Genomic DNA, 18,973 nt, shown 5'->3' on the forward strand with positions numbered 1-18,973 from the left:
TTATTTTTGTTTCTGTTTCATGCCAGTCAAACTGGACACACAAAAAAATGGAAGAGTTTTTGCCCCTGAACCAGTGAGCATTAAATAGTGAAGTCAAAGTTGGCAGGGACGCCTGAGAAAATCTGCTCTTTTTAGCCTTTTCTTTAATGCATAATTAAAAAATTTTTTTTAAAGATATGTTTATAATTATAATATATAAAGACAATCTCTAAAAGTAAATTTCATTGTGCTGATTTTTATAAAAACATTTAGGTGTCTATCATTTTCTCTAAAGTGTTGTGCTTCCTTCCCTCTCTTCCCCTTCCCCTTTTAATTTTTAGGTTAATAATGCCACCGCACGAGTAATGACTAATAAGAAGATGGTCACACCATATGCAAACGGTAAGACAAAGAATGGAGGAACCTTTTTAGGCATAAGAATTAAGTTTTCTCTTTGGTATTTTAGAATAATTGGAGAAACTTATTTTTTTATAGGTGTAGATAATTGAAATACCTAACCAATTGTTAAGAGGTAGACAAGAGTTCTTGGAAATACCTTGAGAAAGAAGGCACTTATTTGAGCCCACAATTACGAATGAAGTACTGTGGCTTTAGGAAATACCTTTAAATATTCGGTTTTGTAACTTACTAATGAATTGGTGAGAAGTGATGTCTCTACTATTGATATATAGTGACTATGCCCTAACATATATGCACAAGTGATAGAGGTTTATTTGGTTTATTTAAAGTTGGAAGTAATTAACAGATATAGTCAGAGGATGCATTTATATTCATTTACATCTGTCTTGCTTCCTACCCCAAGATTCATAGGGAAAAGAATAGTCAACTTGTGGATTTTTTTTTTTTTAAAATTGACAGGTAGTCCTTGACTTATACAATAGTACTTGACTATTGTGATGGGATCTCAGTTGTTGAATTGAAGTATCATTAAATGAGATTCCCATATCACTATTTTGTTCAATGATTGTGATCCCAGTTCTCTCCATTTTAATGGTTAAGTGGATGAATCAAAGGAGTGTATTCATGAATCGAAGGAGTGAACTCATTCATTGGGCCGGAGAGACGAAGTTGGGATCCTGAATATCTGAGCGTTGGTGAATTAAGTGGTGAACCATACAGCTTTCTTTCCAAGTTATCGTAACTTTGAGTAATCGTTAAACAATTGGTCACAAGGACTACCTGTCTCTGCATAATTTGATTTTGCCTATATGTAGGCACACCTATTCTACTTTAGGGTAGCAATATCATATAACTCTACTCTTTTAGGGTAGCAACATTATATAAAATACATAAAAAGAAAAAAAGGCAAAATAAATTTTATCCATGGGCTGTGAGACTCTCGAATGTAACATAACATCGTAAGTATGTAATATGATAGACTTGCAGGGCTGGCACAATGTGCAACATGTTCATATTTGTGCAATATATTATAATGTAATGTTACGCACATATATGTACAGAGGATGTGTGTTTGTTAGTATGATTTACTGGGTTAGGGATTTTCTTTCTTCTTCACTGTGAGTTATTGGGATGTATTTGTGTGTGTGTGTGTGTGTGTGTGTGTGTGTGAGTGAGAGAGAGAGAGTGCACTAAGGGAGGCTTAGCCAATCTCATTCTACATATGTTGTGCATTGACAATAAAGGTTTGAATTGAATTGAAATACATGCTTGAATATCATTGTAAAAGGAAAGGAAGTCTGCGGAGAGGGGCGGCATACAAATCCAATTAATAATAATAATAATAATAATAATTATTATTATTATTATTATTATTATTATTATTATTATTATTATTATTATTATTATTATTACATTCTAAATCTACATTATACACACACCATTCATTGTACTCTTCCATATCTTTATTTGAAAATTTCTTGCTTCCATCATGCCCATTCACCAACTCATGTAATGCCTCTGTTTCTTTCATTTCTCACCTTTACCTTTTTGGACATTCTTGTTGACAACTTCCAACCATTCATTCATTCATTCATTCATTCATTCATTCATTCATTCATTCATTCATTCATTCATTATTAGATTTAAAAGGGACCTTGCAGGTCATCAAATCCAACCCTCTGCTCAAGCAGGAAACCCTATACCACCCCAGCCATGTTTTTCTTCAGTTTCCACTTCCTCTCAACAATTTAATTATTCTTTCATATATTTGTTTTATGATGCAGTCCTTATTCGAGAGCAGGCAGGGATGCTTTGTGACTTGACATTCTCTCTGCAAGGTCAAATTACCTCAGAGTTCTCTTTTTTTTCTTTTTTGCACTATCTGCTCACTTTTGTACTCATTCCACATTAATTCATTACTTGTTCATTCTTGACTGACTGCTCCACTACAGTTTTATTGCACATATTTTCTAAGTAACCCTTTCCCACTTTATTCAATTTAATTTGTTTCTGATATACTCAACTCTCATTTCTACAAAAAATGTGCAGATTACTCCCACACCATTTTCACTTACTTTTACAAATTTCATTCCTTTCAGCAGACCATGTGCTTTCTACCATCTGTTTGTCAGCATTTTGTACATCTTAAAATCTCTCCACATCTTTACAAAACATTCGTCCAAGGAGTATTCATTCCTCTACTTGTTATCTTTTTTGTAATTACTCATTAATTTTCCTCATTAAATAGAGCTCCTTTGTTCATTATTCAGAAATTTCAAATCTGTATACTTCTCTGCCTCATACATTTGACCTAACATTTACAGCAAATTGTTTCAGTTCTTGACTGACAACATGGCATTATCTGCATACTGAACACATTCATATCCCCAATCAGCCCTACATCGTAAATGTACGCTATCCATGAAAACATTAAACAACCAAGGAAATGGTTACACACTATTTGATGATGAACTATATGCTAAGCAATTCATTTATTTTCAGGCATGCTAGTCTTTAATTGTATACCTTCTTACTGCATTAATCAGCCAATCTTCTAATTCATGACACAAACTGTTCCATTTATTTAAGTCTATTCACTTCGTCATATGCTTTCTCTAAAACACGTAATATATACAATAATTTTGTTCACATTCATACATTTCTGAATGACCTTTTGAAGAACAAAATTTAGTGCATACACTACCTGCCCTGCATGAAGTCACACTACTAATTTTGTTTCTTGTCAGCTTTTGTTCCTTTTCAGTGAAAATTCTGCTAAACCATTTTCCATTCCAAGATCCATTTAACAAACTAATTTTTGTGTGTGTTAGTTATTCACTCTTCTTATCTTTTCATTTGTATATGGAAACAATGATCACATTGGTTTAATTGTCAGGTGCTCATGTGATCTTCACCAATGCATTAAAACAATTTACACTACCACTACCATAAATAAGCCATAGCCCCACTTTAACATTTGTCTATTTTCACACTTGCACTTTGGCCATTTTTGGCAATAACATTTATAGCATTAATTTCAATGCTATTATCATATTCATATAAGTCTCTCAAATATTCTCTCTACATTTGCCTCTGTTGAAGTTCAAATCACTTCATCACTTTTATTTCTAACTCTGTTCACTTTGCAGAAGACTCTTTGTTGAGTCTCAACTTGATTAGCTATTGTTTTTATAGGTTTTGTTGTCTTAATAGAGAAAGTAATAAAGTGTCTTGATTAGCGTATGCATTTCCATTATCAAGGTCAAATAAGAACCTTTATTGTGTACACAGTGGCACATATTAAAATGAAATTCTGATACCCCTATCAAAAGAAAATATACAGTGTTCCCTCGATTTTCACGGGTTCGAACTTCGCGGATAGCCTATACCACGGTTTTTCAAAAAATATTAATTAAAAAATACTTTCCCCCCCTATACCACGGTTTTTTCCATCCGATGATGTCATATGTCATCACCAAGCCAATAATTTTTGCAAATAAATAACAAAAAAAAATTATTGTTAATAAATAATTACGTTTATAAATATCAGGATCACTATTCAATGGGGAGTACCAGTAATAATGGTGAGTAAATGGTTAAGGGAATGGGAAATGGTAATTTAGGGGTTTAAAGTGTTAAGGGATGGCTTGTGATATTGTCCATAGCCAATCTCTACTTCGCGGAAATTCGACTTTCGCGGGCGGTCTCGGAACGCATCCCCCGCGGAAATCGAGGGAACACTGTATATATAATCTGGGTAAATCCTAAGAATCGCACCCCATTAAATTTATAATATGTTCCTTTGTTTGGTCCTTTCCCATTTGGGTTGATGTATGATATGATGACTTCTAAGGTAGGCATTCCTCTCATTCCCTTCAAATATTCACCAGTATCCTTAGTATTGTAGGGCCTTTCCTTAATTGGTGTTCAGAGATCAGTTCAAAGATGTGAAGTTTTAATTTTATAAATAACACAGTCATTCCCAAGTGGCTTCAATTTTTTTCTTCAAACAAAAATGAGAAAAACACAGTACAGTGTGAGCTTCATTTTCAGACTGCGGGATGAATTTGTCTGAAAGCATTAGTGATTTATATTTTCTCCTCCATTTATGTCCAGAAGCCAAGAGATCTGGAAAATGGGATAAACATAGATGCATCCTAAGATAAAATACAGGAAATGGCATAAGGGCAGACTAGATGGACCACAAGGTCTTTTTCTATTGTCAATCTTCTATGTTTCTATGTAGCCTGTTTTTATGCCTAGAAGTGAGCTAATAATTATTAGAAGGTAGAACATAATTACTATAAGATAGACTATATCTATACCGATATACTTGTTTGTTTGCTGCCTCACTGATGGAAGGTCTAGCTGCTCACATCGGTCTTTATTTTTTTTCAGGTTGGAAATTGAGTCCTGTAGTTGGAGCTGTATATGGACCTGAATTATATGCAGGTAGAAATTAATACTGATTCTTCTATTTCTGCCATTTGACTGCACTGGTGATTGTTTATGTTCTCAACCTACTGTTTATTTATAACCTTTTTTACATTTTTTATTCTTTTTAAAATTAAATTAGCATCCAGTTTTCAAGCAGATGTCTCGCTGGGCAATGATGCTGCAATGCCCCTGTCAGGAAGGGGGGGTATTAACACTTACATTCCTTTAATCAGTAAGTAGCCCCTATTGGCCCCTGTATTGTTACTGTGCTTGAGTAAACAGTGATCTGTTCGCCCTCTTCTTTCCAGTTTGTATAATATGTACTTAAAAGGATGGGCCTTGCAGAGGAAAAAGTGCTACTTCTTTGGGCAGTGGGAATGATTCATCCCTTCTTGCAAGGCTTGTTTATGGCTAGGATTTCTCAGGGCGATCTAGCTGTTATAAATTTATACGGGAGGGAGTGGAAGTGGAAGATCCAATTGTCTTGGGTTTAACAACGTTAACGGGCCCCACTCCAAAGTACATGTTATTCATGCTACTAAACTGTGCGTCCACTGCAAGCCCCCTTGTGGCATGCTCCTAGAAGCACCTTGGGTTCATTTTGCCTTGTGACTGACTGGTGCCACCTAAGTATTTCTTTATTACATTGTGTTCCCAGCCACCTTCTGAGGTTTCAATATCATTTTGCCCTGGGCCAGTTTACTCCAGCATGATGCGTAATAAAACAGGGCCCAATATATATGAAACCACTTAATGGTCACCTTTGTCAAAGGTAGGCTCTTGGCAAACCTCATCATTAATTATGGCTGCCTTCCATTAGGATGTTTTGATCATTTTATATTTAAATGACATGTAATAGAAAAAACTGGAGTTGGAATGAGAATACACATACATACGCACGCACGCGCACGTTTTTAATTCACAAGTTTAAGCTTATCATGAAAAATAAGCATTTTAAACATCCCTGTTCCAAGCAAATGGAAGAGTTATTACCTGCCTGTATTAGTAGTAACTCTATGTGCTTCTCAGACTTTCTAACCAGACTGCATGGCATTATCAAAATGGGGTGGAAGACAAAGGGAAACAGTATGCGGTTTGTGATGAAAAAGGCATGACACAACATTAATCCCTTGCATGCCAGGCCTCTATGCAACCCAACCTTTCCTTCAGGATCATGTCACAGCAAGAGATAGGGGAGGGTTTCCGAGTGCTAAGCATGCTCCTTCGCAGAACAGGTGCAAAACAATCCACCTCTCTGGAGTTGGGCATAAGCCTAATTAAATAAGCCTAGTAAATGCCTGGGCAGAGGAACTGATTCTTCTCATATTTTTCCTTGTCTTGTCTGTCTTCACAGTACCCAGCTTCCCTTACCCAACTGCAGCCACCACAGCGGCAGCATTTAGGGGAGCCCATCTGAGAGGTCGAGGAAGGACAGTGTACGGTGCGGTACGAGCAGTACCTCCAACAGCCATCCCAGCTTACCCAGGGTAAGGATGGAAAACCATCCAGCAGTGACCTTCAGAATAGGACATTCAATGGATTGAAAATGGGGACAGGAGGTGCCAACACTATAATGCTCTGCACTCCGTCATACTTGGAAAAGGCAATCTAAAACTTATATTTATGACCAGAAAGAAAGTTTCATTAAATGTGCCAATTTAACCAGCAATGGAGGGGGAAAGTGTTCAAAATACTTGTTCCAATTGTTCTAGCTTGTAGCAATATTTTGGCAGCACAAAATAATCTGGGGGGAAATGGAAGAAATTATTCTTATAAGAAGAATTTCCTAAAAGGTGTAGAGTCTGTGAAGTGAGGCTACTCCTTGTTCTCTGAAGTCCAATTTCATTGAATTACACAGAGTGACAAGTATTGTTTGTTAGTTTCATTATACATTGTTAAATTGATCAAAACAGAATAGTTACCCACAATGGATTTGCTTTCTTGATTTAGAGATGTTTTGAGAAGGGTTAAACAAAGATTGAGCAGACACATAATGAAGAGTAGTTTTCGTTTAAACTAGAATAAAAAACCAGGATAAGCAACATTTTGCTTCCTTAGATTTTAATAGTTTCTGTAACATGACAGCTTAGCAGTAAGCTGCTTTTATCATTTCAAGGCATTGGTTGTTTTACTATTTTAAGTATATTTTCAAGACTGACAACATTCCAGTATCTTTGTTGCCAGCTTTAGTTCTACAATTTCATTTTCATTAAAAACGAAAGACTAGGTTCCAATCATTCTTGGAACAAATCTTAGCAGAAAGGAAAATACCAAGAGATAGTTAGATATTGATTTCTTGTCTTTTAATTAAAATTATACATTAATTTTGGGGGGTGGGATTCAGGCTACAAACACTGGATAGTTACTGGATGGTTATTTTCTATATGCCCCATTATTCCAAGGTTTATGAAAATATATTGTATGGTTCTACCACATTAAGTAACATGTATCTGAACTCAGCATCTTCCATGATTTGTACAGATAGAAATACTGGGATAGCTTCCATTTATCACATGGAACTGCATTCATGAGGTACCATTTGATGCCTAATTGTTGACACACAGATATAGTAAGTTATAAACTTCAAACTGATATTGTTAGTTGTAATTATCCTTAATAAAAACAGCTAAAGTATTCCTAGAAAAGAAAACTAATTTACTGGCGTTGTGCATTTAAAAAAAAAAAAATTCCCAATGGGATTTAAGTTGAATATTTCAGTTGAATACAGTTTAATAATCTCCTCTCAAAAATAATATTCAGGATAACTCTTTATCCTTTATAACTCTTTTCAGAATATTTATTTTTATTTAATTTATTGCTAAATATTTTTTCAATGTTTAAAATAAAATTTCTTTGTTGCCCATCTCATAACAAAATGAGTCACAGAATAAACATTAAAATTGTAATATATAAATATCTCTAAAACAATAAAAATAGAAGTTCAAATCCAGATAAAAGTATAATAGAATTTACAATTATTTGTTATCATATTTATTATAATAATTGTAATAAAGTTATTATAAAGGGGAGACCCAATCCAGATAAAATTAAAAGATGAGGAGGAAGGAAATAGAATTCCTTGTACTCTAGTAACAGTTTGGTTTGGTGGTTTGTATTTTCTTGGTATATGATAAAGGGGAACATTCTTTGCAACAAAGCTCAATATAAGTAAATATTTTATATCTTCTCCATGTGGTTAACAGCATGAAAGGTTTTTGTAAACCTTTGTAAGCTGCAAAACCTGAAATTCATCCTTCAAACCTAGTAATTTTAAAATACAAGATTTATAAATTCAAAGAAACCTAATAAAAAGATACCAACTTTTGCCTCTCTACTGTAATCAATATTATATATCCATATTATAAATGGCACACTTTCCCTGCTGAATTAACGTCACTTTCCTACAGTAAATTTTCATCAAGTATATTTATGCTGAGCAGCTGTGTTTTTGTAGTTTAAAATTGAAGTGGGGTGCAATGCTGCATGATTAGTTTAATAACTTAAGCTTGCATCACTGTAGAAATCTGATGATTATAAAGCAAATTTATAGCCAAGCTATCCTAGCCTTGTTGTTTGTAACTTCCTATAGGTGGGTGTGTTCTGATCAGTGTGAGAGAAGCTTGGCATCATTTTTCACTCCAGTTGGCATATGGAAAAAAAATTACACGTAATATTGTCTCCTAGCCTGATAACATTAACTGGTAAGACAGATACACACACACAAGGCTCTCATATATGGGGAACTAATGCTTTTTAATATGAGTGATTTAGCATTCATCTATCAAATGATTAAAGTTACAGAAAGCTGTGCAAAGCATGCATTCATAACCAGGGCTGTGGCAAACTCTCTTTTCCTTTCACCTTTCCTTGATCTTTTGCCCTATCAACACAAAGCACATTACCCTATGAAGTGTTCTAATAAGTTGTAGTGATTTCACAATTTTTCTTTTTGGATGTGCTAAAGCAAACTATTTAGCAGCCATTGGATTCAAAATGAGGGAGCTAGGTACATTCCGCAGAATGTATCATTGCTATCTACCCAGGGACCTCCCCACTTTCTTATTTTTTCCAGTTCTGCAGCTTTGAATCGGTTACCTAACCCTTTTAGCTCATGATCTCTGCTTCTGAAAGCAATGCATTGTGGGTAGTTTTATTACATTTGGTTTTGCTTCCTTTGATCAGAATTGAATGATTCAGGGGTGGGGGTTTTTTTTACTCTGAGGATAAATCAGTACTTTTAGATGCTAAATAATCTTGATTTGCATGCTTGTCTGATCGGCCAAAACTTATTGCATGTTTAATGTAAAAAAGAAAGAAAGGTGATTTATGGATCTCAGAAGTGATCACACAAGGCTGCAAGATGCAGATGGGTACACAACTTTTGGTGTGTTTTTGATCTAGGTGGACCCCAGCACTGGATGAACTACTCCCAATGACCTTGCTTGTTCTACTTGGAGCCCGTTACATGAAAGCAGTTGATTCTTATGTTTAGAGGGTTAATTAAGGCCTTTCCAGGTTAATCACTCAAGTTGAGGTTTCTCAAGTTGTATTTCTCTTTCTCGAAGCATTTAATTTTTCAAACAACAACACTCTAATTGTACAGCATAAAGGTTATTTTCTCCCCATCCCCCCCTTTTGCATACTGTCTGCCCTTCTGCCCTGCCCGCCTGCATGCCAATGGAAGATGACATGGAGCTGTCTAGCGTGCGTGCGCAAACACAAACTCTGCTGATTTGCTCCTGCCCGAAAGCCCAGGTTATGGATTCATACATCACCTGCCTGTTATAAAATGCATGTGCATGCTGCCGTCCTCAATAACCGGAATGTGTTTTCTGTTCTTTTTGTTTTTGTTTTGTTTTTTTGTTTTGTTTTGTTTTTGTGTGGATTTTCTGCAGTGTGGTTTACCAGGACGGATTTTACGGTGCTGACCTCTATGTAAGTACACATATTTGGAGCCTTCTCATCTCCAACCCACAACAAACCAGCCTTTTTAAAAAAAAATTGTTGTTGCTGCTGTTCTTCTTGTTGATGATGATGTTTTGGGTTTAGTTTTGTGTTTCAAAATATAATTTTCTTTAATTTCTTCTTCCCCGTATATACATATTTTTATATATATATACATATTATATATTAAAGAATGCAAGCATGTTTCTTGTTGTTGCACTTGATCTTCAGTGCAAATCTGAGCTTGGTTTTTTGACCATTACCAGGTTCAATATATTGGGTATTCTTCTCACAACGGCATGGTATAGTTCTAATCAGCCTAAGATACAATTAGCAAATGAAAATTTCCATCATGGTCCTTTTAATTGGCATAATTTGGTTACACAAAATAAAAAGGCTGATCTTGCCTCAGACCCTTCCTTTTCTTTATCCATTTCTTTTCTTCTCTTGTGATCTTTGAAAATTTATATAGGGATTGGAGACTAAGATCTCAAGGTCCACTAATGTTTATAGGTGAATGTGTGGGCCTTTTACAACAGGTTAAATATTATATCCAAAGTGTAAGTAAACAAATAGTAAACGTTTTAGCTAGCATTTTGACACTATCCCTTAAAGGTCATCATGATATATCATGTCCTTAACTTTGTTCCCCTGGGTCAAAAAATTAACTTTAAAAGAGTATTTTCTTGTATCCTCAATCGGCTGGTCTAGTTCGTAGCTGTCTTTATTCCAGGCTTCCCCTATTTGATGCCTTCTATATTACATTGACTTTAGCCATGACCATGGTGGCTCAGATTTATAGGAACTGCAGTCCAACACATAAGGAAATTTGCTAGAATTTAATAAATGTAGGCCCTAAAATAGCATAGAAGCAATTAAAAATGATTTATTTATTACCTAGAAATGTGTAGCTATTTTCTGGTCAATAAATAAAGAATACTTTATGCATTAGTGAAATAAGCTAAAATACCAGCTGGCAATAAAACTTTCACTAAATTATATAATTTAAAGTATAATTCTGATTGCAATGTCAGTGGAAGAGAACTTGGTGATAGTATTATAATGAATGTAATATGCTTATTATTGAAGCTTATTTCATTTTAGAAGACCTACAGTATATACAATATGTGGAACAATCTTTTCTCGCTTCTAGAATGCTATCATTTTATGAGTTTAAAAAAAGGTATTTCCCTTGCAGAATGTTGAATTAGGGAGATATTCTGCCTAATAAACAATAATAATAATAATAATAATAATAATAATAATAATAACAACAATTTGTTTTAGGCATTGCTTGTGCACCTTTCTACCTTGTTTGCATTTCATTATGTCATTTGTGTAGAAAAAAATAGTTGTTCTTCCCCCTTCACCCGTTGAATTATCTCATGCAGAGGAGATTCAATGACAGTATAAACAAATGAAGGGCATTTCTTGTGCCTTAATGCAATATAATAAGAATTATCCAGCTGGGTAATGCCCCAACCTAGCACAATGTCCCCTATTGCAAAAATCACCTTGGTATTTACTTAAGGGTTAAAATTATAATTTTTTAAAATATTCAGATAATTCATTCTTTGAGATTAGTGAGAATAAATACATCTCTCAAGATAGACAAACCAAGCTTTCTTTATTGCTAACTGAATAGTAACATCTTGGTCAATAACCCTAAATCACCTGCTTTTTACTGTTTAATCGGCATGAATCAAATTGGTGCTGTTTCTCCATAATACCGTAATTCACCAGCAATTCATTTTCTTGCCTCTGTGGGGAATTCACTGTTGTGGGAGGAATGATGAAAGCATTTCTTAAAAGCAGGAATGAAGGAAGATTTAAACAAAATTGTTCCCAGGAAACTCAATTTAATAGCAAGATATTGAACTGAGATGATATGAAAGAGAAAATAATGGTCTCCACTTAGATCTTTTGCTTTTCTATCATTTTCTTATCCTTTTCTTTTCTGGGGCAAATATTCCTAACTACTTTACTTCCAATCTAAAAATTTATTGCTCCCTGGCATTAAAACAAATGCAGGCCCAGGGTGCGGAGGGTAGGTGTGGGAAGTAACAGCTTTGATCACAGCTTCCACTAGTGTGGTTTATTTATTTCACAAAAGCAGTCATCCTAAAGGACCAAACATTTTGGTGAAACATGTGCTTGCATCCTAAGGAAAGAAAAGGCTGGTAAGCCCTTTGCTGGGTTTTTTTTTGTGTGTGTCTGATTGTTTCCCTCCACAGCTGTGTTTTTGAATTGCTCTTCCTGTGTTCTGTTATAGAATAGTCTTACAGGAACCAATCATTAGCGCTAAAATACCTCAGGTAGGAGTGCCAGTGTGACCTGCCAACCAATCAGATTGTGAATTGCAGTGGGATAAAGAAAAAAAAATTGAATTAATACTAACAGTTCCAATTAGAGATGGGAACAGAGTCTTTTTAAAAAGAAAAGAAAAGGCCAAGATATGTTTGTGAGCATATAATTAAAACTCTCATTTGTCTCAGTGCTGCACAAATCCCGTAACACATAGGAAGGTTTCTCCAAACATGTAGGTAGCAAACTAGGACAACTTTTTGTGTATGTGACAAGCATAATACAAGCATGTGTTACTTTTTCTTTTGTGTTTCTTATCCATATTTAGAAGCATATGTGCTAGCCTTCTTGAAAGAAAGCTTGGGAATGCTAGTCCTATGCTTTGTGCTTTTAAAAATAAATAACCTATTGTAGAGAAGCACAGAAGTGAACACATTAATTGCAGGGTATTTTTTTAAAAACACTGAAACCATTAACTCTCAACTATTTTCTGAAATACAGTAACTCTCAATAATAAGCACTGTCAAGATACCACCTTCTAAACAAAAGACAGAATGTAGAGTGCCATGATAATGTTTCATGGAGGTCACAGAACAAAAGTAGAGGTCTTTGCAAGTTAACCTTTTGAAACAGAAGTGTAAACTCTGCAGATACTGGACCTCAGCCTTGAATGGAGAACTCTTGACTCTGGATCCATTTGTCTCCCCAGCTTGCAAGTCCATCTATTTCTGAATTTGAGAGCATCCAGTATAGAAAGCTCCTAAAGGAGATCAGTTAAGATATGGAGGCACTCAGTTTTGTGAGATTGCAAGCCATGCTTTCCCCAACTCTCCTTATATCACCAAACCAAGGGGAAAATGTAGACCACAGCTTGGCTTCTCTCAATCTCCCCTATCCCTACCTTGCTATAGAATAAAAACTGTCTACATTTGTGTTCTCTGAGCATGATTATTTATTTGCAGATGTTTCATTAGCTAACCTTACCAAGTCAGAATTATTAAGGAGAAAACAATACCCCCACCAACTCTGGCAAAAGAAACTACTATACAGTGTTCCCTCGATTTTCGCGGGTTCGAACTTCGCGAATAGCCTATACCACGGTTTTTCAAAAAATATTAATTAAAAAATACTTTGCGGCTTTTTTTCCTATACCACGGTTTTTCCCACCCAATGACGTCATATGTCATCGCCAAACTAATAATTTTTGCAAATAAATAACAAAAAAAAATTATTGTTAATAAATAATTATGTTTATAAATATCAGGATCACTAAGTGTCTTATTCAATGGTGAGTATCAGTAATAATGGTGAGTAAATGGTTGTTAAGGGAATGGGAAATGGTAATTTAGGGGTTTAAAGTGTTAAGGGATGGCTTGTGATACTGTCCATAGCCCAAAATGGTGTATTTACTTCCGCATCTGTACTTCGCGGAAATTCGACTTTCGCGGGTGGTCTTGGAACGCATCCCCCGCGGAAATCGAGGGAACACTGTATATAGTCAGGAAGCAAACCCTACATTCACTAGCACTCATTATGTTTATGATGAATGTATTTTTACAATGACTCTGATCATGATTTATCAGTTATTGCTTGTATGTACACTGACAGGTTATGTACTGGAGACAAATTCTTTGTGTGTCCACTTATACTTGACCAATAAAGAGTTCTGTTCTGTTCCTGTTATTCCTATTCTACCCTACCCTATTCTATTCTAATGAAATGTCTGCAAATTCAGGGAGCACTTAGGATTCCACAGTTCAACCTTGAGCTCTAGGACATCTATTCAATTTTCCATCTGCTAAGCTCCAGGCACTACAGTGGTGAATACTTTGGAGTGTGTTCGCAACAGGATAAGAGTACTCTGACAATTTTTACACACGTGCCGTGTGGCAAAATATTTTTTGCTCATATTAATGCTGAGACTTTGTCATAGGTGCAGCCCAAAATTGTATCATTCTGGGGTGGGGGCAGGGAAGACTCTTAAATTTTGTCTCTTAGGAGAGTTTAAATCTTGCATATAAATATGACTTAAGCTATCATGTTTCCCCGAAAATAAGACCCTGTCTTATATTTTTTTTGAATCCTGGAATAAGTGCTTAGCCTAATTGTCATGCTCTTAAAAAGCCCGATTGGGCTTATTATCAGGGGATGTCTTATTTTGGGGGAAACAGGGTAGTTCTTTCAGAACATTTTTCTGTGTGACCTAGTCTTCCCTGGATAAATGCTGACAGATCAGAAACATAATCAGTAGTTCTTATTATGACCACAGGTTAATTTTCTAGTTGCTACAGTAAGATGAATTCTTGCTATTATTTATAGATATAAAAATATCTTCTTCAGTATATACGGAAAGATTTCACCTTTTATTTATTTATTTATTCATTCACTCACTCACTCACTCACTCACTCATTCATTCATTCATTCATTCATTCATTCATTCATTTATTTATTTATTTATTTATTTAGATTTGTATGCCGCCCCTCTCTGCAGACTCGGGGCGGCTCACAACAAAGTGCAAAAAACAATTTATAACAAATCTAAATTTATACTAAAAACATTTTAAAAAATCCCATTTTCTAAACTCACATACACACATACCATTCATAAATTATATATATTTTCATCTTTAAGAGTTTTCAGTCTATGTCTATTATTAGAATAAATGGGATCCCCTTTTTATTTATTTATTTTTGTTTTCAACATTTGAATCTACTGTCTGAAACCATCAATTAGATAGTATGCTTAAAAATTCCTAAGCATATATCTTATGGTGTTAAAAGTATTTATTTAGGATTAATGTTCATTCAGTACTTTGAGGGAAAAGCTTCCAAACTTATGAGGATTTATAATAGTTTTTTTTTAATGCATACATTGATGCAGAAATGAGCTTATGAATCAGCACCTGCAAAAATTAAATGAAATAGAAATTCATCCGTTCCAGCATTATATATATTTGTCACTCAGGAGCAAATGTTCTGGCAAAGTCGTGACTACATATATGAAAAGCAAGTATATTTTGTCCAACTTGCATCTTGGAAAGAAACCTTGTCCATTATTTGAGAGCAAAAAGAGAAACTTCAAGCAGTGTTCTATGAATAAATTTTCAACTGTATTGTGAGATCAGAAGAAGTAATCAGAGGCAAAGGACAATTCCGTAGCTGTCTAGGCCCTGAGTCACAGACTTTTATGTATGACAACCAATACCTTCAATTGTATCTGGGTGTCCAACCGATAACCAGTGCTGTTGATGAAATAGAGCTGTCATATTGGTGAAATAGTTAATATACCACATTCTGGATCAACTTTTGTTTTCAAATAATCTTCAAAAGCAGCTCCATTGCACAAACTCAGATTACAGATGACCAAGAGAAAGACTTCTCAACCCAGAAAAGGATTAAATTGGCATACTAGATAAATATGCAAAGTCCCTCAATGGCATGGCTACCATTTGCTCCTTAAGCAAAAACTATGATTTCAGGAGGATTCTTAATACACTAATTCCTTTTGGGAAAATGCAATTTTGTTTGGAGTCAAACATGGACATTCCCTGGAAATGGAGAGTTTCTCTTCTTCTTCCTCTTCATTCAGACTGTTAAGAGCATATCAGGCACAAAGAGAGAGAACCTTGACAATATCTCATTACAGTATTCGACAGGAGCAAACTATGCAACTGAATATCAGCCTATTGGAATATATAAAATCAGATGTATTTTATTTGTCAAATATGTACAAGATAGCAGGTACAGGTATAAACATAAAGGAAGTAAGAGATAAATGGGGACAGTAAGACAGGGACGGTAGGTATGCTGGTGCATTCATGCACTCCCACTTTATGGACCTCTTAGGAATCCGGTGAGGCCCACGGTAGACAGTTTGAGGTTGAAGCTGTGAGGGTTTGAGGATGTAACAATAGAGTCGGGTAGAGTCTTCCAGGCATTGCCCACTCTGTTTCTGAAGTTTTGGTGTATTTTTGTTTATAGTTGACCTTGATGCCTGCTATTTCCATTGACTTAGCAGGTACCTATGAAGAGCAGTCTAACATTGTGCTGAGAATATAAATAGGAAACCTGTTGTATATTGTAGATCTCTTACAATCTACACATGATGGGGGAAAGGTTAATAAAAGATGCTTACAGCAGCACTTGAGACATATCAAGCTTAAATGAATTCCAGACAAAATGAATGAAACTAATCTCCATCTTCCCCTGATTAAAGCAGCACTTGGATAGTCCTTGTTCTAATTTATTGCCCCACATTGAAATAGACAGCTGTGCAGTGAAAGGCTCTACCTTTTATCTGGCTATTTCTGATAACTCGATCACTGTCATGTTAAAGCAACCTCGTCTTCCTTTCTGTTTGCAACAGAGCCTTGGGGTTGCCTTACCTGTAGGACAAAAGAATCTCTCATCACGTGCCTAATGATGCCTTCTTGAGAAGGTATTCCACTCAAGTTGAAAAATGAAAAACTCAAATCTAAATAATTAAAAATTTGGTACACCTATTACAGATTATATGATTTCAAACATGATTCTATGATTTGAAACAAAATACATTTATCTGTATTGTCCAGATACAGATATGAAACCACTGGTCCTGGTCTGTGTCTTTTACTGATTAACATAAACTTGCTAAACTCTAGAATATTCTATAGTGGAATAATATTTGATTGGGTGCAGAGATATATAAACAGATGGAAGGCAGGGAAGGGAGGAAAAAATGTGAGTTAGTAGGCAAGTCTCTTCTGCCAAAGCAGTGGGAACTCTGAATATTATAAGTAGCTTGGATTTATTCCATGGAGCTTTAAATAAATAGACAGGACAAATTAGGAGTCCCTGAAATTTCACATTTCATTTCTTTCACAAATCTCTTTATGCTAGAATTTATATATCTTCCATGTACATCTAAAATTAATGAAAATTGAGGAAAATGTGTATGCTTTTTCTTATCCTAGCTGAAGTTGATCTGCTAATTTATCAAGCAGGCATCGTCTACTGATATAATTAAATTTCCACGTTCATTTGTCAGGAATGTGTTTTGATTCTGTTTCGTGATTTTATGTAATGTAGATCTAATGAACATGTTCAGGTGACATCATGCTGATGTCAGCTGATCCATTTGGTTAATTGACTAATCCCATGTGCCAGGAACTGATGAGTGGGAATGGCCATTTTAGATTTCCTTAACCACCTCAAATTACATGCTTCTCTCACATACACACAGAGAGGTGGGGGAGGAATAGGATAGGATATTACTGTATTCCAGTCTATTCCTGCTCCCTTTGCATCTCTGTGTGATTGTGAGGGCCAAACAGCAATAAGATAACGTGGGATTGGAATGCAAAGAAAAAGAAGGAATAGGTGTCCTGATTGTTTGCAATTAGTTTAGCTTCAGGCTTAAGCCTCACTAACTATGCCCATGTCACACCAACACTCCGCAGTCTGCATTGGTTGCCGATCAGTTTCCGGTCACAATTCAAAGTGTTGGTTACGACCTATAAAGCCCTTCATGGCACCGGACCAGAATATCTCCGGGACCGCCTTCTGCCACACGAAGCCCAGCGACCAGTTAGGTGCCACAGAGTTGGCCTTCTCCGGGTCCCGTCAACTAAACAATGTCGTTTGGCGGGACCCAGGGGAAGAGCCTTCTCTGTGGCGGCCCCGCCCCTTTGGAACCAACTCCCCCCAGATATCAGAGTTGCCCCCACCCTCCTAGCCTTTTGTAAGCTCCTTAAAACCCACCTCTGTCATCAGGCATGGGGGAATTGACATTTTCCCTCCCCCTAGGCTTATAAAATTTATGTATGGTATGCTAGTATGTATGATTGGTTTCTAAATTGGGGTTTTTTAAATTAACTTAAATATTAGATTTGTTTATATTGTATTATTATTGCTGTGAGCCGCCCTGAGTCTGCGGAGAGGGGCGGCATACAAATCTGATTGATTAATAAATAAATAAATAAATAAATAAATATCTTAAATAACAGTGGAATTCATTTCCACAGTTAGTTAAGATATTTCTACAGCTCCTCTTTGACCCAGTTAAATGTCTTGTGCATACAGATTCAAAAAACATGTTTCATCACATAGATGTGTTCAATCATTTATATAATACAGCATCCATTTTTCTAAATAATTTAACATCTGTATCAGTGCCTGACTACCCCCAAAATACACATCAACTATTTTTAGCTTCATTTTTCCAATGAATTATTATTTTCTTCTTTTTGCTGTTGTTGTTTATTGTGCAGTCAGCTGAGAAATGTTAACATCTTGCTCGAAATCTCTCAGTGGAGTCTCTGTTCCCTTCTCTGATATAACAGATGGGTTACTGCTTGTCATAATTATTAACATTCGTGGCGTGGGACAGGGCTAGGGTGGGAGGTTTCTCCTTTATTTTGGGGTACATGGGAATTGTTTAAAATTTGGAATGTTAACTCCAGTGGTGACTGACTGTTTATGTAATAGCAGGTCGTTGTGGCTGCACGCTCTAGTAATTGAGGCTGTGTACTTCACTGAGCTTGTGGTAGAGCCTAGGGCAAAACTGCTGTCCCAAGAGAATGCTGGGATAGATAGAACTAGCCAATATGAGTCTGAACGTGGTGACTTTGCTGGTTGTTTTTTAGTTCCCAATGTCAGCATGCTTAGTTTTATTTTCATTTTCATTTAATTAATTAAATGTTATACCATTTCCCACCCTAATTCCAGTCCTTTTTTTCTTTGTAAGAAATGCAAGTTAAAATGATTTAAATTGGAAAAAAAAACATATTTAGTTTCAAACTGCATCTTATCCTCATATTCACAGTTGGGCTGAACTCAGCTGATTATCGCAAATGTCAAATTTAAAAAATTATGTTGGGAATAGAGCACACCAGGCACATTATGAGACAA

General features: G+C 35.6%; 1 protein-coding gene across 7 annotated transcripts in view; it reads left to right on the top strand.

The window, feature by feature from the left end:
• Positions 1-18,973, top strand: part of RBFOX2 (RNA binding fox-1 homolog 2) — a 247,223-nt gene that overhangs the window by 215,522 nt on the left and 12,728 nt on the right. For 4 of the 7 annotated variants that reach the window (XM_070756211.1, XM_070756213.1, XM_070756216.1 and 1 more), the window contains 5 exons: positions 321-381; positions 4,798-4,851; positions 4,976-5,068; positions 6,191-6,323; positions 9,732-9,771. In XM_070756211.1, coding sequence (XP_070612312.1) covers positions 321-381; positions 4,798-4,851; positions 4,976-5,068; positions 6,191-6,323; positions 9,732-9,771 — 381 coding nt within the window. The remainder of the gene's footprint in view (positions 1-320; positions 382-4,797; positions 4,852-4,975; positions 5,069-6,190; positions 6,324-9,731; positions 9,772-18,973) is intronic. The other 3 variants (XM_070756214.1, XM_070756212.1, XM_070756215.1) reach the window with 1 other exon arrangement.

Source organism: Erythrolamprus reginae, chromosome 6 (genome assembly GCF_031021105.1).
Source record: "Erythrolamprus reginae isolate rEryReg1 chromosome 6, rEryReg1.hap1, whole genome shotgun sequence".
In the NCBI taxonomy this organism is placed as follows: Eukaryota; Metazoa; Chordata; class Lepidosauria; order Squamata; family Dipsadidae; genus Erythrolamprus; species Erythrolamprus reginae.